Genomic DNA, 27,577 nt, shown 5'->3' on the forward strand with positions numbered 1-27,577 from the left:
GCTGTGGACGGCGGCCATCTTTGTTGAAGGCATTTCTGTCTCCGCCGGCGCCATTTTGTAAAAGGGCAAAAGGGGGGATAAGAGGAGACTGGGCCGGGCTAGAAGGCTGAAAATAAAGCAATAAAGGGAGGAGGGGGTAAGATTTGGGAGTTCCCGCGAGGTTTTGTTCGTGTGGGGGGGGTGAATGGGTGAGTGAGTGGGCGGGGCAGGGATGCCACGTCAGGTTTTAAGCCAGGAGCTAACGGATCCAGAGGAGCTGGGTGAGAATCCTGCGCAGGGGAAGCAGAGGAGAAGGTGGGGGCGATGGGGGGCAGAGAGTGGGGTTGTGGGGGTCCTCCATGGCCTTAGAGAAGGTTGTGGGGAGGGGGGATAATGGGTGGGTGGGGGTCAGTAACTGGGGATGATGGGAGGGTCAGTGAACTCTATGGCTCTGGAGGACTGAATCCTCAAAGACTTTTTTAGGCTGCATCCACACTGGAGAAATAACCCAGTATGGCACCGCTTTAACTTGTTTGGCTCAAGGCTATGGAATTCTGAGAGTTGGACTTTGTTGTGGGGACCCCACAACAAACTCCAACTCCCAGAATTCCATAGCCTTGAGCCAGAAAAAGGAGTTAAAGCGGTGCCAAACTGGGTTATTTCTCCAGTGTGGATGCAGCCTTTCAAAAAACCCAGCCTTAGAATCAGGGCTTAGCAGAGGAGCTTGTTCTTTTAACGATCAATAAAGATTAATTACTACAAATAATAACAGTTTTTTAAAAATGCAGGGCTTAGCAACCCTTACTCCCCCTTCCCACTGTTTTTTCCTTAAGAGAGGGGTAGTAAAGGGAAAAAAGTAACTTTCCTAAACTCTGGTGTGTAATATCTAATAGTAATAATAATAATAATAGGGAGGGCTTTCATCACCAGGCAGAAAGGTGTCAAATTACAAATGAAATTGCAGCATAATACTAAATAATAATAATAATAATAATAATGGATTTTAATAAAGTATATCCATTAAAAACAGAAATGAACATGACGGAGGTAGGTCAACTGGCGGATGCTGACCTAGAGCCCAGGGCATGAGTTACCTTGTCCTGGTTTGAAATACAAAGGAACTCTCCCTGCAATTGTTTCTTCTGTTGGACGAATCCTTTCCAAACAGAACCATAGGGATATGACTAGCATATGACTATTCAGGCATCATCACAGAATCAGAGTTGGAAGAGACCACAAGGGCCTTCTGGTCCAACCCCCTGCTATGCTCTAGCCCCATCCTATGGAACCCTGGGATTTATAGTTTTAGCCATGGTAGTTTAAAGCATGTCAGTTTGCATTATTTTCCAGTGTCAGTGCACCCAGAGAAGGCTCAAGACCTTGTAAAACTAGAAGTCTGAGGATCTCTGTAGGATGAAATCAAGGCAGTTCAAAGCGATGTCAACTTTCATTATTTCTGCAGTCTCAGTGCACCCAGAGAAGGCTATAAAGACCTTGCAGAACTACAGATCCCAGGATTTCCGTAGGATGGAGCCAGGGTAGTTAAAGCAGTGTCTATGCACCCTCAGAAGTTTATAAGTTTACACTTTGTAAACCACTTAGGGAGTGCTTAAGTGCACTGATATGCGGTATTGAAATGTACTTGCTATTGCTGTAAAGACCTGGAAAACTACAGATGTCAGGGATCTGTAGGATGGAGTCATCTTGGCACCAAATTGCCTTAATTTTGCAGTGCGGACGCCTATTCTGAGCGATCTGGGCTGAGGCAATGGGGAGAATGGGGAGCTCCCCACCACCATTTTGCACAGACGTGTTCCCCTTAATGGCCTTCATCCTCTCCCCAAACAGGGAACTGTGGTGATGGCGGCCTGCAAATGGTTGTGGACAAACCGGTTGGGAGACATCGTTGCCGTCCTGACTGTCTGCTCCGTGCTGCTGTTGGGTGCCGCGTCTGGGCAGCACGAAGGCTTCCACGGCCATGCGCACGAGGACTTACACCATGGACACACACACGAGCATATCTGGCATGACCATGCTCACGAGGACCATCCCCACAGCCACGGGGACGCACGCCATGGCCACACACACGAGCATATCTGGCACGGCCACCCTGATGAGGACCACCCCCATGGTCATGCACACGAGGACTTTCACCATGGCCACACGCACGAACATATCTGGCATGGGCATAGCCATGCTCACGAGGACCATCCCCAGGGCCACGCGCATGAGGACTTTCACCACTGGCACAGCCACGCGCACGAGGACCCCCGGCACGGTCATGCCCATGAGGACGCCCATGGCCATTCGCACGAAGGTCACATCGGTGGCCCCAGCCAAGGCCAATCCTTCCCTGGCCGTGAAAAGGAGCCTCTCCGGAGGGAGAAGTTGGAGCCACTGCATCTGTGGGCCTACGTGAGTCTGTGGGGCTGAGCGGAGGGGGGTGCTTTGGCCCCTGCCTCGGTGGGAGCTATGCAAATCCATGCCCAAACTGTGCCACTGGCCTGTGCACAAGACTTGAGGGCATCTTACCTTTGTCTGGCGAAAACTCCCAGGAGGATTTTTCCTTCCTTCCTTGTTTTCTTCCTTCCATCCTTTGCTTGCTTCCTTCCTTGCTTCCATCCTTCCTTCTTTCTTTCCATTTCCTATCTTCCTTCAGTCCCTTCATCTTTCCGTTCCTTCCTTCCTTGCTTGCTTGCTCACTCTTCCTTCCTTCCTTCCTTGGAGGGTTTTAAGCAGAGGTTCTGTGGGATGCTTTGTTTCAGAGATGCTTTGTTTCTCACCAGCTACAGTACTATTACAATATTTCCCCATGATGTATAAGTAAAATCAGTGTCAGGATGGCTTGGATGGTGTCTTCCTGCATGGCAGAAGGGAGCAGGACTGGGTTGCCCTTGGGGGTCCCTTCCACATCTAGGATCCTATGTATTCTGGGTAATTCTGGACACCACGCTTCAAAAAGGATATTGAAAAGATGGAGCATATCCAGAGAAGTGGTCTCTCTAGGAATCTCTAGGTCCTCCAGCACAACTCTAAGGTCAAAATTGGCTTGAAATTGACCATAGAATCATACTGGAGGGCTTACAGATTCCTAGAGAAGTGTTCTGACCATAGAATCATGCTGGAGGACCTACTAATGCCTGGAGAAGTGTTACCTCTAGCAATCTCTAGGTTTTCCAGAGCAACTCTAGGGTTAACGTCCACTAGAAACTGACCTTAAAATGGCGCTAAGGCCCTACAAATACCTAGAGAAGTGTTCTCTCTAGGTCCTCCAGTGAAACTCTATGGCCACCGTCCAGCACAGCTGCGCAGGAGGACTTAGAGATTCCTAGAGTGAACATTATATTATTCAAATCCATGAATAACCAAAGCCACAAATGTGGATGGCTGACTTTTCTGGCTCCCTTCTAGAGTCTTCCCGACACCTCTGTGGGGTCAGCCAGGCGTTCTCTGCCTTGCAGTTGCCGTGGCTCTTGGCTCCCACTCTCTGCCCTGCTAACATGACCCTTTCTCCCACAGGCCATCGGGGCCACGCTCCTGATCAGTGCCGCCCCCTACTTCATCCTCTTCCTCATCCCAGTGGAGTCCAACACGGCCCAGCACCAGTCCCTCCTCAAGCTCCTGCTGAGCTTTGCCTCGGGTGGCCTCCTGGGGGATGCCTTCCTCCACCTCATACCACACGCCTTGGGTGAGTGGCACCGATTCCCGGAGCCCCAGATCCGGATGGACAGGGTTCCCTCCTCCGCTCACCCTCTCAACATTTTCCTCCTACAGAACCCCACGCCCACCACGGGGACGGAGATGGGCATGGCCACCACCACCACGCCACGGGGCCTGGCCACGGGCATTCCCACCAGGGTAAGTGCAACCACGTCTGAGGAGGTCCCCAGGCAGAAGGGGTGTGTAGTCCTTGTTCCCAAACATTTACAGCTTATACAGTGGCATGGTGTGAGTTGTTTTGTGTCTGGTTGGCTCTGCTATAGAGCCAGTGTGGTGTCATGGTTGGAGCATTGGATAAGGGAGACCAGGATTCAAATGCCTGCTTGGTTTAATGTGTCCAAAGTCGCTCGGTGGGATTTTTGGGCCTAGCAGAAGTCTCTGTGGTGTCCTAGTCCAGTGCTCCAACCATAAGGCCACACTGCCTTTACAGCAGAGCCACATGGACATGAAGCAACCCAGTCCTACTCTTTCAGCCTCAGAGGAAGGCAATGAATAAATCATGCCAAGAAAATTCAACCAGTATGGTGTCGTAGTTGGACCAGAATTCAAACCCCTACTTGGCTTAGGGAGAACTATGGGCAAGTCCCACTCTCTCAGCCTCAGAAGAAGGTAGTGGAAAGCCCCTCTGAAAATATGGTGCCAAGAAAATTCAAGGAGAGGGTTGCCATGTTAGGATACAGCGTGGTGTAGCTTCTTTCAGTGCTGGACTAGGATTCTGGGAGACCAGGGTTCAAATTCCCACTCAGGCCTGAAAACTCACTGGTTGACCCATCAGGTTAAGTAGGGAGGGCAAGGCCAAGGTCAGTGCAGTGGATGTCGCCTGGCAGATGGGCTTTGGAGTACTTCTGGATACCTTTACCACTGCTCTGGTGGGTTGCTTCATGTCCATTTGGCCCTGCCGTAGAGCCAGCCGGGTGTCATGGCTGGAGCATTGAGCCAGGACACTGCAGAGATCAGAGTTCGAATCTCTGCTTGGCTCAGAGAAACCCACTGGGTAACTTTGGACAAGTCACACTCTCTCATCCTCAGAGGAAGTCCAAGAAAATGCCAGGGTTGCATCCACTCTGCAGAGATAATCCAGTTTGACACTACTTTAACTGCCATGGCTCCACGCTATGGAATCCTGGGATTTGTAGTTTGCTTTGCCATCAGAGCTCTCCAACAGAGAAGACTATGGTCCAAAAGACACTGCAGAAATAATCCAGTATGAGACCGCTTTAACTTCCCTGGCTCAGTGCTAGGGAATCCTGAGAATTGTAGTTTATTGTGGCACCAGAGCTCTCTCTGAGAGAGGAGGCTAAATAACTCACAAAACTACAGTTCTTTTAATCAAAACCGCAAATGATGGACTCTGCAAAAGTCAAAGCTGCAAATGTGAAGAGCCAGCTGTATTTATTTTGTTTACAGCCAGCCCTCCGTATCCATGGGTTTTTTATCCACGGATCCAAGCATCCGTGGCTAGAAAATATTTTTAAGACAGAAAAATTCCAGAAAGCAGACCTTAATTTTGCCTTTTTATATAAGGGACACCATTTTACTAGGCCATTTTTTATTTATTGCTTGTTATATTTTATTATTTAATGTTAATATGTATTAATACATATTTTGTTAAATTGTTTTAGTAGAATGTATGCCTTAGGGAGGTTTATTTTATTTTATTCTATGTTTAACTGAGTGTATGTACAGTGCTGTGTAAATTTACAGTGCTCTATAAATAAAGCTTAATAATAATAACAACAACAACAACAACAACGTTGAATTTATGAGACTGGATCGTCCACGGAGTTTGGTGTCAAAGGGGGGGAGTCCCAGAACCTGCCTTTCTCCCAATATAGGGATCCAAGGGGGCAAATCTGGAGACTGGAAGACCCCTGTATTATCACTTTCTTCTCTGTCCACCACTTGCAGGTCCTGAGCACCAGCACATGATGTCGGTCGGCCTCTGGGTCCTGGGGGGCATCGTGGCCTTCCTGGTGGTGGAAAAGTTTGTCCGGCATGTCAAGGGGGGCCATGGGCATGGACATGGCCACGGACACAGCCACGGTGAGTAGGGCCAGGTCACTAGCCAGGAACATGCCCTCCTTCCCTGGGATCTGTAGTTTTGTGTGGCACCAGCACTCTTTTGCAGGGAAGGGCTGAAGACCTTGCAAATTACACTGGAAGACCTACAGATCCCTAGAGAAGTATTCTCTCTAGGAATCTTCAGAACCAGTCGGATGGTGGCCATAAAATTGTCTTGGAGTTCCTACAAATGCCTAGAGAAGTGTTTTCTCTAGGAATCTCCAGGACGTTCCTCCAGTGTGGCCTCTGGCGGACATTGATCATCAAGTTGTGCTGGGGGACCTAGGGATTCCTTCAGAGAACATATTAATGAAATCCGCAAATAATCCAATCTGCAGAAGTCAAAGCCGCCAATGTGGAGGGCTAACTGCAGTATAAACTATTCTGGGTCTGACTGGGTTGTGGAAATGGGGGGCAGAGCTGGGGGTCCGGGCCCCTCTTCATCTTCTTCTCCCGTCCACCCCCCCCCTCATCTCTCCGCAGCTGCCAAGGCCAAGAGCAGCAATGATGAGGCGGAGCGAGAGCCAGCTGCTGCCCAGAAGGGCCCAGCAGAGAAGGCAGCCTCCAAGAGGAAGGAGAAGGAGACCCCTGGGACCAGTAAGAACTTGGAGGGGAGGATACTGGGAAGGCTAGGAAGGGGGTTTGCTCTTTGGCCTCTCGGTGCCAGGGCTCTGGAGCCCCTGACTCACCACCTGCCTCTTCCTCCTCTTTCCTTTCCCTTTCCTTCACCTCCTCCCCCTGTTCTCTTCCTCCTTCTTCATCTTCCTTTTCTCTTCCTCCTTCTTCCTCTCCTACTCCTCCTTATTCTTGCGCCTTCTCATTCTTTTGTTCTTCCTCTTATTCCTCTTCTCTTCTTCCTCTCCTCCTGCTCCTTTTTCCTCCCTCATCTTTCTCTTCTCCCTCCTCATATTTTTCCTTCACTTCTTTTTATCCTCTCCTCCACTTCTTCTTCTTCCCGCTCCTTCCCCTCTTCTTCTTCCTTCTCTTCCTCTTCTTTTTCTTCTTCTTCCTTCTTTTCCTCCTCCTTCTTCCTCTTCTCCGTCTCCTCGTCATTTTCTCCCTTCCTCCTCCTCTTTCCATTCTTCTTCTTCCTTTTTCTTTTCTTCTGCCCCCTCATCCTCCTTTTTCCTCCTCCTTTTCCTCCTCTTCTTTCTTTGTCTTCCTTTTTCTTCCTCCTCTTCTTCCACTTCTCCTCCTCTTTTTCTTCTTCTCTCTTTTCCCCCTCCTGCTCCTTTTCCTTTCTTTTCTTCTTTCTCTTCTTCTTCCTTTCCCTTTTTTCTTCCTCTTCTCTTTCTTTTTCTTCCTTTTCCCTAATCTTCTCTTTCCCTTGCTATCTCATCCTCTTCTCTCCTTCCTCCTTCTCTCCTCCATCTTTTTTGTTTCCTTCTTTTCCTCCTCTTGCTTCTCTTCTTCTTCCTTTTCTCTCTCCTTCCTCTCCTCCTTCATCAACCTCTTCTTGTTCTTATCATCCTCCTTGTCCTCTTTCTCTCCTTCATCCTCATCCGGCTCCTTTTCTTCTCCCTCTTCTTCTCTTCCTTCCTCCTTCCTCACCCTCTTCTCATTATTCTCTTCTCCTTCCTCTTTCCCTCCCCACCAGCCATGCGCGTGGCCGGCTACCTGAACCTGGCGGCCGACTTCGCCCACAACTTCACGGATGGCCTGGCGCTGGGGGCCTCCTTCCTGGCCGGGACCACGGTGGGCGCCATCACCACCCTGACCGTCCTGCTCCACGAAGTGCCCCACGAGGTGGGAGATTTCGCCATCCTTGTCCAGTCCGGATGTAGCAAGAGGAAGGTAAGACCTTGCGCCCATGCCCACCTGCCACTTCTTCAAAGGTTTGTTGTCCTCAAAGACAAAAAAAAAGTTGGTTAGAGGAGGGTAAATCATGGTTTCTAGCTGGCGGTTTGAGAGGGGTTTGAGTGTGGACTTGGTTTGACATGAGAGAAGGGAGTTTGAGTTTATTGTCCTCAAAGGGAAGGGGTGCAAGGGAGAGAAATAGGGGTCCCTAGCTACCTCCGGGCTCAGAGCATGTACAGAGTTCTTTCGCAACTCTTGCGCTCCATAGCATGGAGCCGTGGCGGTTAAAGCAACATCAAAGTGTGTTAACTCTGCTGTGGAGATACACCCCCCAACTCTGTCCCTCCTTCTTTCAGGCCATGAAGCTGCAGCTGGTGACGGCACTGGGGGCGCTGGCGGGGACGGTCTGCTCCCTGCTGGCCGAAGGGGTAGGTGAGGCGGCCACCGCCTGGATCCTGCCCTTCACGGCCGGGGGCTTCATCTACGTGGCCACCGTCTCGGTCATCCCGGAGCTGCTCCAGGATTCGGGGCCCGTTCAGTCCCTGCTGGAGGTCCTAGGGCTGATGGGTGGCGTGGCCATGATGGTCTTCATCGCCCAGTACGAGTAGCGGGGCAGAGGCGGCCGGCAGGGGGGTTCGGGGGCAATAGGTCCCCCACGGTGTTCCACGAGAGGAAGAGGAGGAGGTCTCTTGACTCCCACCATGCTTTCCCGGAGCCTGCAAAGAGGAGGATCCTAAACTTTGTCACCTGAAAATCCAGAATTTCCTGCCTCCCCAGCCATGCTCTTCCTGGCCTCCAGAGGGCGCTGTGAGGAGCCATAAGAAGAAGCCAGTCTGGACCTCCAGAGGGCCAACTCTACTGTCCCATCTCCACTCCTAGATGGATGATGATGGGAATTGCTCTACTTCTATGGGACGCAAAAGAAATGGGGGGTCTGGGGCAGAGGGATGGTCTTTCCTTTGGTGTCGGGGGCCAAAGGGACCCCCTTCCGACCCCTGGTTATGGGGCCGGGAGAATGGGGGTATCACCAAATAGGACCAAAACAAGATGGGGGGGAAATGCAGATTTGGTGGACTAGATTTTTCAAGTGATGAAATGTGATGCTGGACAGAGATCGAGAAGAGTGGCTTTTGCTGGCTGCCCCTCCCAGAATCCCCCTGCCCAGTGGATTCTAGGTGTTGTGGTCCAAAACGAGTAACTTGTTTTGTTTTTTGCCCTAGCTCTGGATTTGGGTTAGGGGTTTATTGGAAATCATGGCTCCAGAATGTATATAATGGTGGAAGGTGGGGTTGAGGTTAGTTTTTAGTTGCAGGTTTCCAAGCTTTATGAGCTCAGGTGTTGCAGATGGGGATGATAGGACCTTTGTTCCCCCTCAAACCCCAACATGCCACCAAAAGATAGCAAAGGGACCCCCCCTTGTTTCTGTATGTGTCTTTTCTGCTGCTTTAAATGTTACTCCAGATGAAGGAAGGTGGGAGAAGAAACATTCCATTCCTACCGCCAGCCTTGCAGGGTAGGACACCTTTTCCTCTTAATACTCTTTAAGACGCGTCAGGAGGGCTTAGTTCATGTGTACACTTCCTTTTTATATGTATATATTTACATGATTTTGGGGGGAATCTTTTGTAGAACATTGTGTGAGATTATCAATGGTCAAGAAATGGGTGAAAACCAGGAAAAATAGGAAAATATGAGAAATAATTCACTTGCCATCCCTTTGCTGGACAGCAGTGGACAGTAGAGACCCCGGGGGCAAATGGGGCCCTTTTGACAATTAAACCAAATTGCTGCCTGGATTCTAACCCAGTTCCTTCAATCTCGCCCTTGCTCCTGACGTTTTGGACTATGGCTCCCATCATCCCCCCTAAAGTTTACTGGGGAGAATGGGAGCCATAGTGTGTGTGGACCAAATAGGAGGAAGTGAATTAAATTTCAGTCTGGGACTGATGCATTTGGTTCAAATTGATTCTGGTTGGGTCAGCGCAATCTGGGGGGACGGGACCCTGAGGCTTGAATTAATCATTATTTTTCCCCCAAAGGAGATTTCTTTGTTAATGGTGATGATAATTTGGGGGTTAGGATGCTGGTGGAGGTGGAGGGCCATTGTAGGGGGCAGTGGTCACTTAGCCACATAGTAACAATAAAAGGATTCTAGATCCAAAGGATGTGATGGTGTCTCTGTCTTTTAGTTCCTCCCTGTGGTCAGTTTGGCCTGGGGGGGAGCAAGTTGGACCAATCATGTGCCTGGCCAGACGGTCAAGCACATACCTGGTCTAGCACATACCTAGCTGGACATTCTAGCATGTGCCTCACCAGATGGCCAAACACATGCTGGGCCTAGCACATACTTGGCCAGACGGTCAAGCACATATCTCGCCAGTCAAGCCCATGCCTGGCTGGAGGTCGAGGATATACTTGGCTGGATGGTCTAACAAATACCTGGCCAGACTATCAAGCACATGTCTGGCTGGATGGTCAAGCATATACCTGGTCTAGCAAATATCTGGACAGACTGTCAAGCCCATGCCTAGCCAAATGGTCAAACATATGCCTGGCCCAGCACATGCTTGGCCAGTCAAGCCTGTGCCTGGCTAGATGGTCAAGCATATACCGGCAAAGCTATGGAAGTTGGCCAGGACTTTCCCCTTGGCACCTCCCCACCTCTGACTCAAGGCAGCCAGACTGCAAGACCCATCAGCCACTGTTGGGGGGAATGATGGGAGTTGCGGTCCAAATGCAGCCTTTGGGGGACGTGCGGCATTCCCATCAACCCTTCAGGCAACTTGGAAAAGTTACCCCTTTTGTATTGCAATGCCTAAAACCCCTTGGGCAACTTTGAAAAGTTACCTTTTTATTGCAATGGCTAAAACCTCTTGGGTAATTGTGAACATGTAACTTTTTCTGTATTGTAATGGCTAAGACCCCTTGGGCAACTGGGAAAAAGTCTCTCTCTCACACACATATATAATATAATAATAATAATAATAATAATAGATGCAAAGGCCAACATCCCTCAGCCAGCCAACTTGCAAAAACAGTACCTTTTATTTGTATTGCTTACAACTGCTTCCAAGAGAGGAAGGACTAGGGAAGAGCATCCCGGGTTCAAAAGCATCCACAAACATTGCAGAATTTTAGAAAAAGCAATTTGATCCCTACTTTTGACTGCCATCTTGGGGGGGGGGTCCTTGGATTTGTAGTTTTGCTGAGAGAGAGGCCCCCACCAAACTACAAATCCCGGCCATTCTGGACCATGGAGTCCTTGCATTCAAAGTCCTGCAGCGGGAGGGAGGGAGGGAGGGATGGGGCAACCAGAGCCTTGGAGGACTGGAGGGTAAAACCATAGAGAGGGGTTCCTAGAGGGGCCCGGCCCAGCAGCCTGAGACCTCTATGGCCCCCACTTCCGGGGGAGGTGGCCTCCCTTGCTGTGTCCTCTCTGTCCCTCCCTCTCTATCATCATCCCCTTCAGTTGCTGCTGCTGCTGCTGCAAAGTCCAGTGCAACCAGCAAAGAAGCCATGGCTGCTGCTCCTCTGAGGCTGGGGGGCACCCTGGCCCTGGTCACAGGTGGCCCCCTCTTTTGCATGGGTTGGATGGGGGATTCTGGGGGGAAAGGGGGGCTGCTTCCCCCACCCCCACTTCCTGTGAGGAGGGGGCTTGGGCGTTGCAATTGCAAGGACCCCTTTGCAAAGCAGAAGGGGGCTGCAAATGCAATTGAAAAAGGGGCTTGGGGAGCTCTGGGGGGGAAATGGGGGGCTGTTTGGGGGTCAAGGAACCATTTTCCAAGCAAAGCTTGGAGAAGTTACCTTTTTTTGGGAGTGCAATTGCTAAAATGCCCCTGGCAACTTGGGAAAAAATATTTTTCCTGTATCTTCATCCAGCTTGGGAAAAGTAACTTTTTCTGAATTGCAATGTTTAAAAAGCCCCCCTCCAGTTTGGAAAATTTAACTTTTTTGGTGCTTGAAAATTCCTCAGCCAACTTGGGGATAAAAGTAACTTTTTGTATTGCAGTTTTTTAAACCCCTCAGCCAGCTTGGGAAAAGTAACTTTTGCAATACCTAAAATGCCCCAGACAGCCTGGCAAAGTTACCTTTTCTCTATTGCAATGCCTCAAGCAACTTGGAAATGTTACCTGTTTTCTGTATTGCACTGCCTAAAATTCAGCCAGCTTGGGAAAAAAGTAACTTTTTGTATTGCAATGACTGAAATCTCTGAGCCAGGTTTGAAAAGTTACCTTTTCTCTATTGCAATGCTTAATATCCCTCAACCAGCTTTTTTGGAATTGCAATGCCTAAAATCCCCCTGGGCAGCTTGGGAAAAAAGTAACTTTTTGTATTGCAATGGCTAAAATCCTTCATCTACCTTGGGGAAAAAAGTAACTTTTGTATTGCGGTTTTTAAAACCCCTCAGCCATCTTGGGAAAAAGTAACTGTTTGAGTTGCAGTGCCCAAAAATCCCTGAGCCAGGTTGGAAAAGTTACCTTTTCTGGGATTGCAATGCCCCAAATCCCCCAACCTGCTTGGGAAAGTTCCTTTTTTTTCTGTATCTGCATTGCTTTCATTCCTCTTTCATTAAGCCATTAAATGGCACCGCTTTAACTCTTTTTTTTCTGGCGCAAGGCTATGGAATTCTGGGAATTGGAGTTTATTGTGGGCCCAATACATATATTGACTGACCTGTTGGCATTCCTGCCTGTTGCTGAGAAGGAAGTTGGCAAGCATATATATATATATATATAGAGAGAGAGAGAATGATATATATCATATACTATAAAATATATATACACAGAGACACTCATACATATATGGTATTTATATTATATATAGATATAGATATATCTATATCTATTAAATAATATATACGTGTTAATATATCAGATATCAACGGACCTGCTGGCATTTCTGCCTGTTGAGAAGAAAGGTGGCGAGGATAACTGTATACAGATATTAAATGATATATATATATAATCTTAATGATATAATAGCTTTTGTGTGTGTGTGTGTGATATATTAGATGAACTGTTGGGAGTCCTGCCTATTGTTGAGAAGGAAGATTGCAAGGGTAAATATATGCATATATTAAATGATACGTATCATATTTCTCATATATATATATATACACACACACACACACACACCATATATATATATATATATATGTATGTATGTATGTATAGCTTAATGATATAATTGTGTATGTATAATATAAATACATAGATATATTAGATGTCCTGTCTATTGTTGAGAAGGAGCTTGGCAAGGGTAAATATCTACATATATTAAATGAAATATATCATTCAATATGTATTAAATGACCTGTTGGCCTTTCTTTCCATTGTTAAGACGGAAGCTGCCAAGGGTAGACATTTGGCATGAAGCCCTTTTCTTGCCCTGTTGGGTCCCCGCCTGCGTTGCTGGCAAAGCCAGGGGCAGAGGTGGCCTGGAGGGGCCATTGTGAGTGACCTCCTGGACGCCTCCCTGCCTGGGGTTGAGTGGACAAAGCCAAGCAGGGGCTGGACTCAGGCTGTGGCCTCTTTTTTGACCGGTCATATTTGGGGGGGCTTTTCCTCTCTCCTTCAGGGGGTGCCAGTGGCATCGGCCGTGCCGTCTGTGCCCGCCTGGCGCGCGAAGGGGCCACAGTGGCCATTGCGGACTGCGATGAAGCCGGGGCAGCCCAGACGCTGAAGGGACTCCGGCCGGGAGACCACCAGGTCCTGCACGTGGACGTGGGCTGCGCCAGGAGCGTGGCTGGACTCGTGGCCGACATCCAGGTGGTACCAAGCAGGCATCGCCATCAGTGCTTGGGGCATTAGGGTTGCTGGACTGTAGCTCCTATCTGGCTGATGGGAGTTGTAGTCCTGGAAAGTCATGGCAGCAGAATTCGCACTCCTGACTGTGTCCAGGGTGTGTGCCATCTGTTGGCCTTTGGTGGGCATCCAGGTGATGTCAAACAGATTGCTGGACTGTAGCTCCCATCTGGCTGATGAGAGTTGTAGTGCAGGAAAATAAGGAAACTGCATAATTTGCACTCTTGACTGTGATGTGTATTTGTGTGCCATCTTCTTGATTGGCATTTGGTGGGCATCCAGGTGGTACGTTAATTAACTTTTATAAGTTTATTCACTTTTTTATTAATTAAGTTACATGAGTTTTAAGTTCGTTCGTTAACTTATTGAAAATAAGTTTATGAAATGGTCCCAAAAATATATTTTTATAATAAATTTAAAAGTGAACTTTATTAACTTTTGAAAGTTTAAGCTTATTAACTCATTAAAAATACGTTTATTCATATTATATATATAATATTTTACATATTAAATATATTATATTATACATTATATATATATATATATATATATATATATATATATATAATATTTTATATCTATTTAATATGTATAAGCTAAAAGTTAAGTTAAAAAAATAGGTTAAAAGTTTCTTTTAACTTAATTTATTGTTCCAAATCCATATTCTGAATATGGAGGGCCTTCCGTTGGTTTCTGACGAAGGCAAACCCATTGTGAGGATTTCTTGGCAAAGGTTCCTTTGTTGGGGTTTGCCTTTGCCCCTCTCTGAGGCTGAGAGAGTGTGACTTTGATTGTGTTTTACTCTTTGAGTGCGTGATGCTTTAATATTATACCGGTGTATGGGATATAAATAAATATAATAATACTAAAGATTGTCCAGTGTCAGCCAGTGGGTTTCCATGGCCGAGCAAGGATTCAAACTTGGGTCTGCGAGAGTCCGATTCCAGCCCTGAGACCACTCCCTGCTCCAATATTTGTCTGCCGGCCGGCTGATGCCAGGATCCCTTCCATCTGTCCAAGAGGGTGGGCCCTCATGCCCTCTTCGGCCCCTCTTCCTGGCAGCCCCTAACCCCCCCTGTGCCCCCAGACCCGCTTCTCCCGCCCGGCCAGCGTCTGCGTCAACTGTGCGGGGATCACCATGGACGAGTTCCTGCTCAAGCAGACGGAGGAGGCCTTCGACGCCGTGCTACGGGTCAACCTCAAGGTGACCACTGTGCCCAGGCAGTTTGCGGAGGGGGTTCCCCTATTCCCAATGAGACCCCCCATGTGACCCCTCTTTCTTCATCTCTCCTTCCAGGGAACCTTCCTGGTGACACAAGCTGTGGCCCGGGCCCTCGTGGAAAGTGGCAATGCCTCCGGAGGATCCATCATCAACATGGGCAGCATCGTGGGCAAGGTTCTGCCATGCAGGAATACATAAAGTTGGAAGGGACCCCCAGGGCCATCCAGTCCAGCCCAGCCCCCTCCTGCCATGCAGGAATACATAGGATCCTAGAGATGGAAGGGACACCCAAGGGCCATCCAGTCTATCACCTTTCTTCTGCCATGAACGAATACATGGGACCCTAGAGTGGGGAGGGTCTCCAAGAGCCATCCAGTCCAGCCCCCTTCTGCCATGAATTATTATGTAGGATCCTGCATTGGAGCCTCCTTTTCTCTTCCTTTTCCAGGTGGGCAACCTGGGGCAGGTGAACTATGCCGCCTCCAAAGCCGGAGTGGAGGCTATTTCCAAGACGGCAGCCAAGGAGCTGGCCAGGTAGGACCCAGAGTTTTAGGACTATGGGGGGCACATTGGGGGTCCCCCAAGGCATTCTGTGCCTTTCCCTCTCTCCACTTTCAGGTACGGCATCCGTTGCAATACGGTCCTTCCTGGGTTCATTCGCTCCCCGATGACAGACAAAGTCCCCCAGAAAGTCCTGGACAAGGTCCGTCTCCTCCTTCTGTCACCCCCTTTTTTGAGGGGGGACACAAACTACCATTCCTCTTGGCTTCCAGAGTTGCTGGTTTGTAACTGAGTGGGGGTTCTGGGTTCGAATGCCACTCTTTCCTCATTGTTCTTCCCATTCTTTCTTCCTTCTCTTCTCCCCACTCTCCCCAGTTTGCAGGGATGGTGCCACTGGGCCGACTGGGAGACCCTGAAGGTCAGTCTTTCCTCCAAGTTGGGGGGCAAACATAGCCCCCCACCCGACAAAAGCTACAAGAGTGCTTTATCCTGCTTTCTGTTTTTAGTATATCTGATTATCTCATTTCATTTCATTTATTTATGGCTATTTTTGTTTTATTTTGCATTATGTCTATGCATGTGTGTTTTTAAAATTATACTTTATTTATTTGTTTGTTTATTTATTTCACTTCTGTGCCGCCTTTCTCCCAAAAAAGGGACGCAAGATAAAATATTATTAAAGCATCACAACAACAATTTATTTATTGATAAAAATGCATTATATATTTTTATTATATTTGATTATCTCTACTTCTTATTCCGTCTTATTTTGCATTATGTCCGTGCGTGGGGTTTTTTATTTCATTTTAGTATTTTATATTATTGGTTGAACAAGATTAATGTGTATTTAGATATAGATATCAATATAAATATATATATTAGATATGAATATAAATATATAAAATTTCGCTTCCGAGCACAATATAAGGCGTTGGTTATTACCTATAAAGCCCTAAATGGCTTGGGTCCAGGATTCCTGAAGGACCGCCTCTCCCCGTACATTCCGCCTCGCACCCTCAGAACATCCGGGCAGCAACTCCTGAAGGTGCCTGGGGCTAGGTTGGCTGCTACGGCCAGAAGATCTTTTTCCACAGCTGCCCCAGCCCTCTGGAACACGCTGCCCACGGAGCTCCGCTCATCCACCACCCTGGCCCAATTTAGGAAGGGCTTAAAAACCTTCCTATTTAATCAGGCATTCCCCGTCTAAGACATCCTGTGGGCCTCCCTCCTCTCTCGTGGCCGTGAGGTTGGGCTAAGGGGGTTTTTATTGTTTTTATGACTGATAATATTGTGTTTGTTTTTAACCTTGTACTTTGTCTGCGCTTCGGTGCACTTTGTTAGCCGCCCTGATCATTCGGAAGGGCGGGGTATAAATAAAAATTTTATTATTTATTTATTAAAATATAAATTTGGTGTATGCAAGGTTTGTTTATAATAATATAACATAACATAATGTGTATTTTGTATTTTCAGTGTTTTATTTTGCATGGGTAACACTATATAAATAGATGATGATGATCATTTTAAAACTGGGTGCATGCATGCATTGAAATAAATTTTAATTAGCATATTTTAAAATGTATTATATGAGTATATTTTAATGGTTATATAGTCGTGTATTTTAACTGTATTATTTATGCATTTATTTCATTTTTGTGCCACCTTTATTTTCGCATTTCTCTTCAATTTGGCCAGATGTTGCTGACGTTTGTGCCTTTCTGGCCTCGGAGGACAGCTGCTACATCACGGGAGCCAGCCTGGAGGTGACCGGTGAGTTTTGGGGGGTCCCGAGTTCAAGTCCTGGCCCTTTATAGTGAAATTTTGGAATTGAGGGAGGGGTGTTTTGGGGATGCATGATTTGGATTGGGCTTTAACCCGCTCTCCTTCCGCAGGGGGTCTTTTCATCTGACCAGCCGTCTCTGTTTCTCCGAAGCAAAATATCTCACTCCCAAAATTGCACCAAATAAATGCACACCAGAAGAAAGGAGACCCCCGCTTTCTCCCTGAAGGCCACGCTCTCTGGCCCAAGGAAGGATTTTGGGGGGTGGTCCGTCCATGGGGCCATGCCTCGGCTAGACAGCTTTTAATGCAAATCAGATTTTATTGCAAGACATTTGAATTATTCTAAGGCAAGGAAGCTCAGAGGCCGGACCCTGGGCTTATCCTTCAGGATGGACATTTAATAAGAAAGAAAAGATAATGTGTTTGGTCATGTTGGGGGTCACCAGCTTGATTTTTGCACTTTGGGGGTCGCCTATTTTTCAGGTTTTGGGGGTTTTCCTGAACTTGCCGAAAACCGACTCCGGCTGCGGAGGCAGCAAAAGGAATTGTTTTAATTATCTGCGTGCCTTTGGAATGGATGGGCAATGAGTTAATTGTATTCAAATAAATGTGAATTCAGAAGGAAACAGAACACCGTTAAAGTGCCTTTTTGGGAAGTGGCAGGATACAAACAAATATGTTGTTATTTATTTTATTATTGTTAAGTTGCAAGAAGACGGTAGAATTTGCAGCGTAAAAATGCCGCCCTTTGTTTGCATCCACACTGCAGAAATTAATCCAGTTTGACACCACTTTAGCCTCTGCAGCTCCATGGTATGGAATCATGGGGTTTGTAGTTTTGTGAGACATTTAGGATTCTCTTTCAGAGATGCCTGGTGCTGCAACAAACTACAAATCCCAGAACTGCATAGCATTGAATCACAGCAATTAAAGCAGTGTCACACTGGATCATTTCTGCACTGCAGATGCAGCCTTTGTTGCTTTTGGGAGGAAAACCCATCCTTTGCCATTGCTGCTTGCGCGGACGCAAAGCTGGTTTCATGCACAACATTAATTTTAAAACAAAGTGGTCCCCCCACATTCGCTGGGTTTAGGGACGAAAGATCCCCTGAATGGGGAAAAACCACAAATAGAAAATCCCACTATTTTTTTTCAATCTCAGGGAAGGCCTCTCTAGGAATCTCCAGCGCAGCTCTGTGGCCAATATTGACCATAGAGTCATGCTGGAGGACTTACAAATGCCTAGAAAAGTGTTCTCTCTAGGAACATCTAGGTCCTCCAGCACAACTCTATGGTCAACCTCTGGCAGAGTGGCGCTAGAGGGCCCTAGAGATTCCTAGAGAGGAACTGTATTGTGTAAAAAAATTACCATACAGATGCATGGAATGTGGAAAGAGCTTCAACCGCAGTGAACATATGACTAAACACCAGAGAACTCACACAGGAGAGAAACCACATAAATGCATGGAATGTGGAAAGAGCTTTAGCAACAGCGGAGTTCTGACTAAACACAAGAGAACTCACACAGGGGAGAAACCATGTAAATAACTGTCAAACAGCTCATAAGTTGTTCCTCGTAATGTTAATCTCTTCCTGTAGCTTCGATCCACTGCTCTGGGTCCTATTCTCTGGAGCAGCAGAAAAGAAGCTTTCCCCATTGTCAATATAACATCTCTTTAATTATTCAGACAGGGCTGTATCATATCACCTCTTAACCATCTCTTCTGCATACTAAACGTACTCTAAGTCTTTCCTCGTAAGGCATGGTTTCTAGACCATTCCCCATTTTAGTTGCCTTCCTTTGGATATGCTCCATCTTGTCAACATGCTTTTTGAATTGTGGTCCCCAGAACCAGTCACAGTATTGTTCCAGGTGGGGCCTGACCAAAGCAGAATAAAGTGCCACGATTACTTCCCTTGATCTAGAGACTATAATCCTAAAAGCTACAATCTCATTGGCTTTTTTAGCTGCCACATCACACTGTTGGCTCAGGTTCAGCTTGTGGCCTGCTAGGACTCCTAGATCCTTTCATATGAAGACTAGCCCCAGGATAGTTTAGTATGGAAACCCTGAAGACTTAGGAGGAACAATTTCAGGAGCTGGGAATTTTTAGCTTGGAGAAGAGAAGACTAAGAAATGGTGTGATGAGTGCCATCTTTAAATATCTGAAGTGATTTCATGGAAAAGGGAGTGAGCTTATTTTCTGCTGCTCTAGAGACTATGAGAACATGAACCAAGAGGTTCAAATGAGAAGAGATTCCACCTAAACTTTAAGAAGAGCTGGGATGCCAGGCTGAAAACTGGTGACATCAATGGTGACATGGGAGAGGGATTTCAACCCAAAAAATAAGCAACGCTTCCGAAATCTCCTCTTCAGCACAACCACTGAAGGTATAGGAGCTCTGTCCATTTTCACCTTGGCAACCCCAGGAAGAGAAAGTTGGCAATAGAACGGACTCTTTCAGAAAGGAGCAGACTGGCCTTCTCTGGGAACTTTTGGTGCCAAGTTTGGATGGTTTCAGGGATGCTTGACATTTCCATATCTGGTCTCTCAGGGTTGGAATAGATGGCCCCTGGCAGCCCTTCCATGATTCAGTTCAGGGAGGAACATAGGAGATAGGTAGATAGATAGGTGAAGCATAACTACTAATGATGATGACGTCTTTGTTAGACTAACACTCTTTCTCTTCCAGAGCAGGAGACATCCAGTAATTATTTATACCAAGAGTGCATTTACTCTGTACAAATAATCCAGTTTGACAGCACTTTATGTGCTGTAGCTCCTTCCTATGGAATCCTGGGATTTGTAGTTTTTACAAGGTGTTTAGCCTTCTCTACCAAAGAGTGAAGGTGCCACACAAAAACTACAGATCCCAGGATTCTCTAGGATGGAGAAATGCCAATATCAACCTACATTATTTCAACTCAAGGTTACTCTTGGAAGAATGTCACCCATGCTCCAAGTCGAGGATCTCCTTGCAGGCATACCTGGAACGCTCCTATTCTTTTCCTCTTTGGTCCATTCCTTCTGAATCAGTGGCCCATCCCTCAATCACTGTCTTCTTCCCTAAAATCTTACATTTTGCAAATAAAAACTGGGACACATGCAGCCAGGCAACATCAAAAGTCTTAACAAGACGGAGAAAGTTAGACATGAGGAAAAACAGGAAAGCTAAGAGACGCTGCAGCATTTTGCTTTTGCCTGAGTCTCCTGGGAAGAGCAAGACTGCATTGCCTCTCTCCTCACTTTTCATTTAACAACATTTGCCCTTTGAGCTCAATTTGGAGCAAGTGAAGTAAGCTAAGGATGAAGGAGGAGAGGAAAGCAGGACATTTTAAAAGGAGTTGGACAAGTGGGAATGGAGACGGTTATTCAGGGCTCTCCGTGCCGAACTGGGGCATTGGGATGCTATGTTGCATATTTAGAAGGGAAAGCGGTTTCTGTTGGTTTGTAGATGTTTTAGATAGTGGTAGGTGATAGATATTTCTTCTTTACTTGAAGAATCTTTGAAATGCTTTTTGGACCTTAAAGTGTTTTTGATGAAACCATTTAAAGATCCTGAAATAGCAAAGGGAAGGATAGATACTGATTTCTGTTACAGCTGGGAATTGAGAGTGGATAAAATGGCTTAAGTTGATTCTGGCTGATAGACTCGGTTTTAGACCAAGAGGAGGCTTATAAATAAATGTATTAAGAATTACAAAGTTTAGTTTCTTTTCCCCGCTTCCCCCGTAAACATGACCTTTGTAATTCTTTATGCATTTAAAAAGTCTTAATAAAACTATTTATAAATGGGAAATGGTATATTGTCTCATATAAGGTCCCCTTGGATATCATTTCCCAGCTATAGTTTAGTCACATGGCTTTTACGTCAGTTGTTTTGATTTAGTCATTATTATTCCTGTTTAGTTTAGTATACATAGTCTATACAATATATATTCTGTGTTACTCACTATTTGCACCATTTTGTCCGTTATCACAATAAAAGTTTAATCGATCCCCTTTTTGGTGTAACTTTGTTTTTTGTGGTCACTCCTCTTAATCCCATTGGAGCAAAATTAAGTATTGGGTTTTTAAAAAGAACTGGGCTCTTATCAGTTGTGCAAAAGAAGGAATGTCTTGCTCTCATCTTCACAATTTCTGGTGAAACCTTCCTCTTCTGCTCGACTATGCAATGTCCAGGCGCACTTTCCGGTTGTGTAATTTGGCAACCCTGTTTGGGTGAGGCTGCTGCAGCCAATGACACCAACACCTCCGTCTTCCACGCTCCGGACTCACTAGTGCCTGGCACAAGAGCCTGGCTGTTTTGTCCCCAGAGGGTCTTTGGAAGGGATTCCTAGTTTGCATGCAATTCAGCAGCAGCCAAAAGAGTGGCCCATTGTTTGTCTGTGGAAGTGCTGAATGGCTGCATCTTTTAAAGGTTTTTAAAATGTATGTGTATATATATATATGTGTGTGTGTGTGTGTGTATATATATTTACTTGGGTTTTTAAACCTTCAACATTTAGTAGAAGTCTCTATAGAACATTTTTTTAAAGACTTTTCAGGCTATAATGGCCATGTTTTAGAAGAGTTTATTCCTGATGTTTTGCCAGCATCCGTGGTTGGCATCTTCAGAAAATGGTGGCATGGAAGAAAGTTGGATGTGTGTGTGTGTGTGTGTGTATTTATATATACTGTGTGAGCCTGGGTAGGGAGGAGTGATTTGCTTCTTAATCTGTTACATTAACCAGGGCATCAAATACTGTTTGAAAACAGTGACATTCTGGACCATGCCAGAATAAAGTGAATGAAGTTTGGCTACAAGTCCTCCTCCTTCTTTCCTGTTGAAGTTGTCCAGGTGTTTGTGGATTTCAATGGCTTCTCTGTGCATCCTGACCTGATAGTTGTTGGTATGACCCAGAATTTCAGTGTTTTCAAACAGCATTTGATGTCCAGGATGGTTTGTGGCATGTTAGAGTCATAGAATCATAGACTTGGAAGAGACCGCAAGGGCCATCCAGTCCCTGATTTTTCTGGCTGCCCCAGTCTGCAGTGTCTCTCGTGTTCCTTGATTCTTGTTTGCACACTGCGTTTGGTGGTCCCTATGGAGACTTTTGCGCAGCTGCAGGGCATGCAGTCTCTCCTGTCCTTCGCTGAGCCCAGTATTTGCTGGATTTTCTTGGAAGATGCCAAAGCCACAGATACTGGCGAAATGTCAGGAAGAAACTCTTCTAGAACATGGCCACAGAGCCCCTCGAAAAGCCCACAAAAAACTATGGGTGCCATCGGCCATGAAAGCCTTCATCTCCACACTGGGGGAAATACCCTTTATTTCCATGTAAAATGTGTGTGTGTGTGTAAACATATATATATATATATATATATGGTGCACTGGTCCAAACTGGGGTGTCCTCCCAGTTTTGCACCCAGTTTGAACCAGTGCACCCCTGGGACGACACACATACACACCCCAGGAATCATCCAGGCCCAAACTGGAGGGTTACATGAAAAAGGATGCACACTTTTCTTTTTTGAAATGCTTGCAATTTGCAAACTATTTTTTGCAAGAAATCCCTTGCATTTCCTGGAAAGAATTTGCACGCACAACACAAAACACACAACATAGATACAAGACACACACACACTCTTGGTTTTTAAAGGCACCAGGGGTTCCACAACGTTGTGAGATGGCTCCTTCCTCCCAAAAAATCCTCAGGCGTCCCTTTTTCAGGGTCGGTTTCCTTTGGGATCTAGAGGTACGGTCAATATATCAAAGGGGAATCCACCTGCCTACTTCCAGACTCCCTTCGAACACTGTGGCTCCATCCACACTGGAGAAGCTCCGCTCTGGACCCCACAACATACTCCAACTCCCAGAATTCCATAGCCTCGAGCCAGACAAGTTAAAGCGGTGCCAAACCGGATTATTTCTCCAGTGTGGATGCAGGCTGTGTCCCCCATTGTTCAAGAATTCACAGAGCGGGTATCAGTGGAGCTTGGAGAAGTTACTTTTTTTGGCTAATACTCCCTTCCAGGCAGCATAGCTTGGGAAAGTTACTTTTTGGGGGGTGACAACTCATCGAATGCACTCAGGCTCCATGGAAAAGTTACTTTTTGCATTGCAGCTTCCAGAACACTCCACAGGCCAAGTGCCTTGAGAAAGTTACTTTGCAAATATTACTTGGGGTGGGGGGAACCCTGCTGCCAGTATGTCTTGGAAAAGTTACTTTTGGGACATTTACTTCCAAGACCCCCCCCCCCAAGTCAACATGCCTTGCAAAAGTTACTTTTAGGGATTATGACTCCAAAGACCTTCAGACCTCCTTTGAAGATGACTTGTAAATGTTACTTTTTGGATACAACGCTCAGAGCGCCCCTTCCAGCCACCATGGCTTCAAAAAGTTACTTTTTTGGATAACTTCCAGAACATGTCTTAGAAAAGTTGTTGTGTGCCTTCAGGTCATTTGTGACTTATGGCAAACCTGTCACTACGTTTTCTTGGGGGTTTGCTGTTGCCTTCCTCTGAGGCTGAGAGAGTGTGACTTGGCGCTGGGTTGGATTAGATGGCCTTAAGGGTCCCTAAGGCAAAGCACCAGGAAAAGAGATTCCACCCCAACATTAGGAGGAACCTCCTGACAGTAAGGGCTGTTCGACAGTGGAACAAACTCCCTCGGAGTGTAGTGGAGTCTCCTTCCTTGGAGGTCTTCAAACGGAGGCTGGATGGCCATCTGTCAGGGATGCTTTGATTTGGATTTCCTGCATGGCAGAAGGGGGTTGGACTGGATGTCCCTTGTGGTCTCTTCCAACTCTGCGATTCTATGATTCTATGCATCAGGGGTTTTCCTGGCCAGATTTGTTCAGAAGAGGCCCAATGTTGCCTCCCTCTGAGGCTGAGAGACTGTGGAGTTGGATTAGATGGGCTTTAGGGACCCTAAAGTGACCCTATCACAAGGTTTCATTGGGCAGATTTATTCCAAGGGGATTTCATAGAATTGGAAGTTGGAAGAGACCTCAAGAGCCATCCAGTCCAACCCCCTTCTTCTGCCATGCAGGAACTCTCCATCAAAGCATCCCTGACAGATGGCCATCCAGCCTCTGCTTAAAGACTTCCAAGAAGGAGACTCCACCAAAATCTCCATTGAGGGAGTGTGTTCCACTGTCAAACAGCCCTTACTCTCAGGAAGGTCCTCCTAATGTTGAGCTGGAATCTCTTTTCCTGCTTGTGTTGCTCCATTGTGTCCTATTCTCTGGGGTAGCAGGAAACAAGCTTACTTCATCCTCAGTATGATATCCCTTCAAATACTTAAACAGGGCTATCATATCACCTCTTAACCTTCTCTTCTCCAGACTAAACAGACCCAGCTCCCTAAGTCTCTCCTCACAGGGCTTCATGGTTTTGAGACCCTTCACCATCTTAGTTGCCCTCCTCTGGTCACACTCCAGCTTCTCAACATCTTTTTTGGATTGTTATTCCAGGTGGGGCCTGACCAAAGCAGAATAGAGTGGCACTATGACTTCTCTTGATCTAGACACTATACTTCTATTGATGCAGCCTAAAATTGCATTGGCCTTGTTAGCTGCCACATCACACTGTTGACTCATGTTCAACTTGTGGTCTACTTGGACTCCTGATCCATTTCACATGTAGAAGTTGCCTTAATCCAGGTGTCCCCTATCCTATATCTGTGCATTGCATTTTTTCAGCCTAAATGGTGACCTTACATTTATCCCTTTTGAAATTCATTTGTTTTTCAGCAAGTCCAGTCATCTGTGGATTTATGACGACCCCATGAATTATTTCTTAGGCAACCTCCAGCCCTTGGTCTTCTTTGGAGGCCTCCCATCCAAGGACTAACCAGGGCTGGCCCTGCTTAGCACAGCTTCTAAGACCTGGTGCTTTTAGGGCCTTTAGGCAGCATGTTCCTCCTCTTGGCTGCCCTTTGCCCTCACCTGGAAAGGAAAGGTGAAGGAAAGCTGAGCTTTGGAAGCAGTCCCTGGGGCTATGCAAGATGATAAATGATAGGCAAAGCACCTGGGGATACACAAAGTGCCCTTTCCATCAGAGCAAAAGAAACCCTCTCCCACCCTCCTTAATCCCATCATTCCTCTTCAGGCAACACCCTTTAAAAGAGGAACAAAAAGATTACTAGCTGATGAATTCAAGAGATTCTTTACTCCTGAGTAACCCTTTGTGGTTGTGGGGGTTGTGGTTTGTGGTAGGAGACCAGGGTTGGAATCCCTTATGCTTGTTCCACTGGAAGGCCTTGGAAGCCCACCTTGAGCAAGTCACACTCTCTCCGCTTCAGAGAGAGGCAAAGGCAAAACCCCAGTCTTAACAAAACTGGCCAAGAAGACCCCATGATAGGACCCCCTTGTTGTTGTAGTTGTTGTTGTTGTTGTAGTTGTTGTTGTTGTGTGCCTTCAAGTAATTTCTGACTTATAGCAATCCTAACATGGAGTTTTCTTGGCCAGACTTGTTCAGGGGAGGTTGCCATGGCCTTTCCTTCAGGCTGAGAGAGTGTGACTTGCCCAAGGCCAGCCAGTGGGTTTCATGGCCAAGCTGGGATTCGAACCCTGACCTCCAGACAGAGGCCTAGTCCAACACCCAAGCCATGCTGGGGCTCTGCCATCTGATCCAACCCACACATTCTCTCAGCCTTAGAAAGGAATACCCTCTGAGCAATTTTGCCAAGAAACCCCCTGCTTAGCTTCCAGGATTAGACAGCATCTGATGGTGCTTTTGGGGTATTTAGGCCAGAACTGAGCTGGTTGTTTTGTTGTTGTGTGCCTTCAAGTTTTTCCGACTTATGGCGACCTTAAGGCAAACCTATCAGGTATTTCCTGGGGCTGAAAGAGTGTAAAGTCACCCAGTGGGTCTCCATGGCTGAGCGGGGATTCGAACCCTGGTCTCCATAGTCCGGTGCTTAAACCACCACATTGGATATCTACCCTTGTCTTGACCAAGTTCATGGAGACACATGAGCTATCTCCACTTGTGGCTGGACTGCAACTTCCAGCAAGAGGACCTTCCCCTGGATGATCATCCCCTGGTTGATATGGAGCTCCATCATCCCTTCCTAACACAAGAATGCTAGGAATCACAGAATCCCACAGTTGGAAGAGAGACCCCAAGGGCCATCCAGTCCAACCCATTCTGCCATGCAGAAACTCTCAGTCAAAGCAGCCCCGACAGATGGCCATCCAGCCTTTGCTTAAAGACCTCCAAAGAAATCTCCATTGAGGGAATGTGTTCCACGGTCAAACAGCCCTTACTCTCAGGAAGGTCCTCCTAATGTTTGAGTGGAATCTCTTTTCCTGCAGTTTGCACCCACTGCTCTGTATCCTATTCTCTGGAGCAGCAGAAAACAAGCTTGCTTCCTCCTCAGTATGACATCCCTTCAAGTATTGAAACAGGGCCTCATATCACCTCTTAACCTTCTCTTCTCCAGACTAAACATCCCCAGCTCCCTAAGTCTTTCCTCATAGGGCATGATTTCCAGACCTTTCACCATTTTAGTCTGAGCTGAGCAGAATACAGTGGCACTATTACTTCCCTTGATCTAGACACTACTGTTGATGCAGCCTACAATCGCATTGGCCTTGTTAGCTGCCGCATTGCACTGTTGACTCATCTTCAACTTGTGGTCTGCTTGGACTCCCAGATCCCTTTCACATGTAGTTTCATTCAGCCAGGTGTCCCCCATCCTATATCTATGTGTTTTGCGAAGTTGAAGGCTTTCATGGCCAACATCCATAGTTTTTTGTGAATTTTTCGGGCTATGTGACCATGTTCTAGAAGATGCCCACTTACCCCGAAAGACTCACAAAAAACTATCTATGCATTTTGTTTTTCTGCCCTAAGTGCAGTACCTTACATTTCTCCCTATTGAATTTCGTTTTGCTAGCTTTGGCCCAGCTTTCTAGTCTATTCAGGTCATTTTGAATCTTGATCCTGTCCTCTGGAGTATTAGCTACTCCTCCTAATTTGGTGTCATCTGCAAATTTTATAAGTATGCCCCCAATTCTGTCATCCAGGTCATTGATAAAGATGTTGAACAGTACTGGGCCCAGGACAGAGCCCCACTGGACACCCCACTGGTCACTTCTCTCCAGGACGAAAAGGTGCTATTGTTGAGCACCCTTTGGGTTCGTCCGGTCAACCAATTACAAATCCACGTAACAGTTGCCTTGTCTAGCCCACATTTTACAAGCTTGTTTGCAAGAATGTCATGGGAAACCTTGTCAAAGGCCTTACTGAAATCAAGATATACTATATCCACTGCATTCCCTTCATCTAACAAGATGGTCATTTTATCAAAGAAAGAGATAAGGTTTCTCTGGCATGACTTCTTTCTCTGAAACCCATGTTGACTTTTTGTCCAACAACATCTGGTGGCTCCAGAATTCGTACCTAGGCCTTTTTCAGCCTGAGAATTACTTCCAAGCAGACTGTTTTCAATGGGCCATTAATGAATTGCCCTCGTATCCTTGTGGCTATTCTCCTGGGGAGAGGCAGCATGGTGCAGTGGTTTGAGTGTTGGACTCTGGGAGACCTATATAAATAATAATAATAATAATAATAATAATAATAATAATTATTATTATTATTACCTGGGTACAAATCCCCCAGTCATGGAAACTCACTGCATGAGAAGCCAAAGGCTTTCATGGTCAGCATCCATAGGTTTCTGTGAGGTTTTTTGGGCTATGAGGCCATGTTCTAGAAC

The 27,577-nt window shown here is 46.6% G+C and overlaps 3 protein-coding genes across 6 annotated transcripts in view; all 3 read left to right on the forward strand.

The window, feature by feature from the left end:
- LOC149278109 (uncharacterized) overlaps positions 1-27,577 on the forward strand; it is a 705,984-nt gene that overhangs the window by 368,266 nt on the left and 310,141 nt on the right. The window lies entirely within an intron of this gene.
- Positions 38-9,722, forward strand: SLC39A7 (solute carrier family 39 member 7). 3 transcript variants are annotated; one of them, XM_089502335.1, is made up of 8 exons: positions 38-136; positions 1,828-2,394; positions 3,499-3,667; positions 3,754-3,837; positions 5,608-5,742; positions 6,244-6,357; positions 7,358-7,554; positions 7,914-9,722. In XM_089502335.1, the coding sequence occupies exons 2-8, from the start codon at positions 1,840-1,842 to the stop codon at positions 8,163-8,165; spliced, it is 1,506 nt and encodes a 501-aa protein (XP_089358461.1). In that variant the 5' UTR covers positions 38-136; positions 1,828-1,839; the 3' UTR covers positions 8,166-9,722. The 3 variants fall into 3 exon arrangements, with proteins under 3 accessions (XP_089358461.1, XP_089358458.1, XP_089358459.1); XM_089502332.1 differs by lacking the exon at positions 38-136 and adding an exon at positions 205-260; XM_089502333.1 differs by lacking the exon at positions 38-136 and adding an exon at positions 207-294.
- HSD17B8 (hydroxysteroid 17-beta dehydrogenase 8) lies at positions 10,971-17,497 on the forward strand. Of its 2 annotated transcripts, XM_089502361.1 has the most exons (9): positions 10,977-11,122; positions 13,135-13,325; positions 14,449-14,565; positions 14,659-14,757; positions 15,032-15,117; positions 15,202-15,286; positions 15,460-15,502; positions 16,780-16,854; positions 16,977-17,497. In XM_089502361.1, exons 1-9 carry the CDS (start codon positions 11,074-11,076, stop codon positions 16,991-16,993), a joined length of 762 nt encoding a protein of 253 aa, XP_089358487.1. In that variant the 5' UTR covers positions 10,977-11,073; the 3' UTR covers positions 16,994-17,497. The 2 variants fall into 2 exon arrangements, with proteins under 2 accessions (XP_089358489.1, XP_089358487.1); XM_089502363.1 differs by lacking the exon at positions 15,202-15,286 and having other exon boundaries at positions 10,971-11,122.

This window comes from Sceloporus occidentalis, unplaced genomic scaffold, assembly GCF_023333645.1.
Source record: "Sceloporus occidentalis isolate IW3139 unplaced genomic scaffold, rSceOcc1.0.p SCAF_201, whole genome shotgun sequence".
In the NCBI taxonomy this organism is placed as follows: Eukaryota; Metazoa; Chordata; class Lepidosauria; order Squamata; family Phrynosomatidae; genus Sceloporus; species Sceloporus occidentalis.

What these genes read in the sequence shown, in the direction of transcription:
- HSD17B8 (XM_089502361.1), top strand. Translation starts at nt 11,074, where the DNA reads ATGGCTGCTGCTCCTCTGAGGCTGGGGGGCACCCTGGCCCTGGTCACA. An exon ending in TGCTACGGGTCAACCTCAAG is followed by an intron (nt 14,566 to 14,658) that starts GTGACCACTGTG and finishes CTCTCCTTCCAG; the next exon opens with GGAACCTTCCTGGTGACACA. An exon ending in GCAGCCAAGGAGCTGGCCAG is followed by an intron (nt 15,118 to 15,201) that starts GTAGGACCCAGA and finishes CTCCACTTTCAG; the next exon opens with GTACGGCATCCGTTGCAATA.
- SLC39A7 (XM_089502335.1), top strand. Translation starts at nt 1,840, where the DNA reads ATGGCGGCCTGCAAATGGTTGTGGACAAACCGGTTGGGAGACATCGTT. An exon ending in TGGCCACGGACACAGCCACG is followed by an intron (nt 5,743 to 6,243) that starts GTGAGTAGGGCC and finishes ATCTCTCCGCAG; the next exon opens with CTGCCAAGGCCAAGAGCAGC. An exon ending in GAAGGAGACCCCTGGGACCA is followed by an intron (nt 6,358 to 7,357) that starts GTAAGAACTTGG and finishes CCTCCCCACCAG; the next exon opens with CCATGCGCGTGGCCGGCTAC.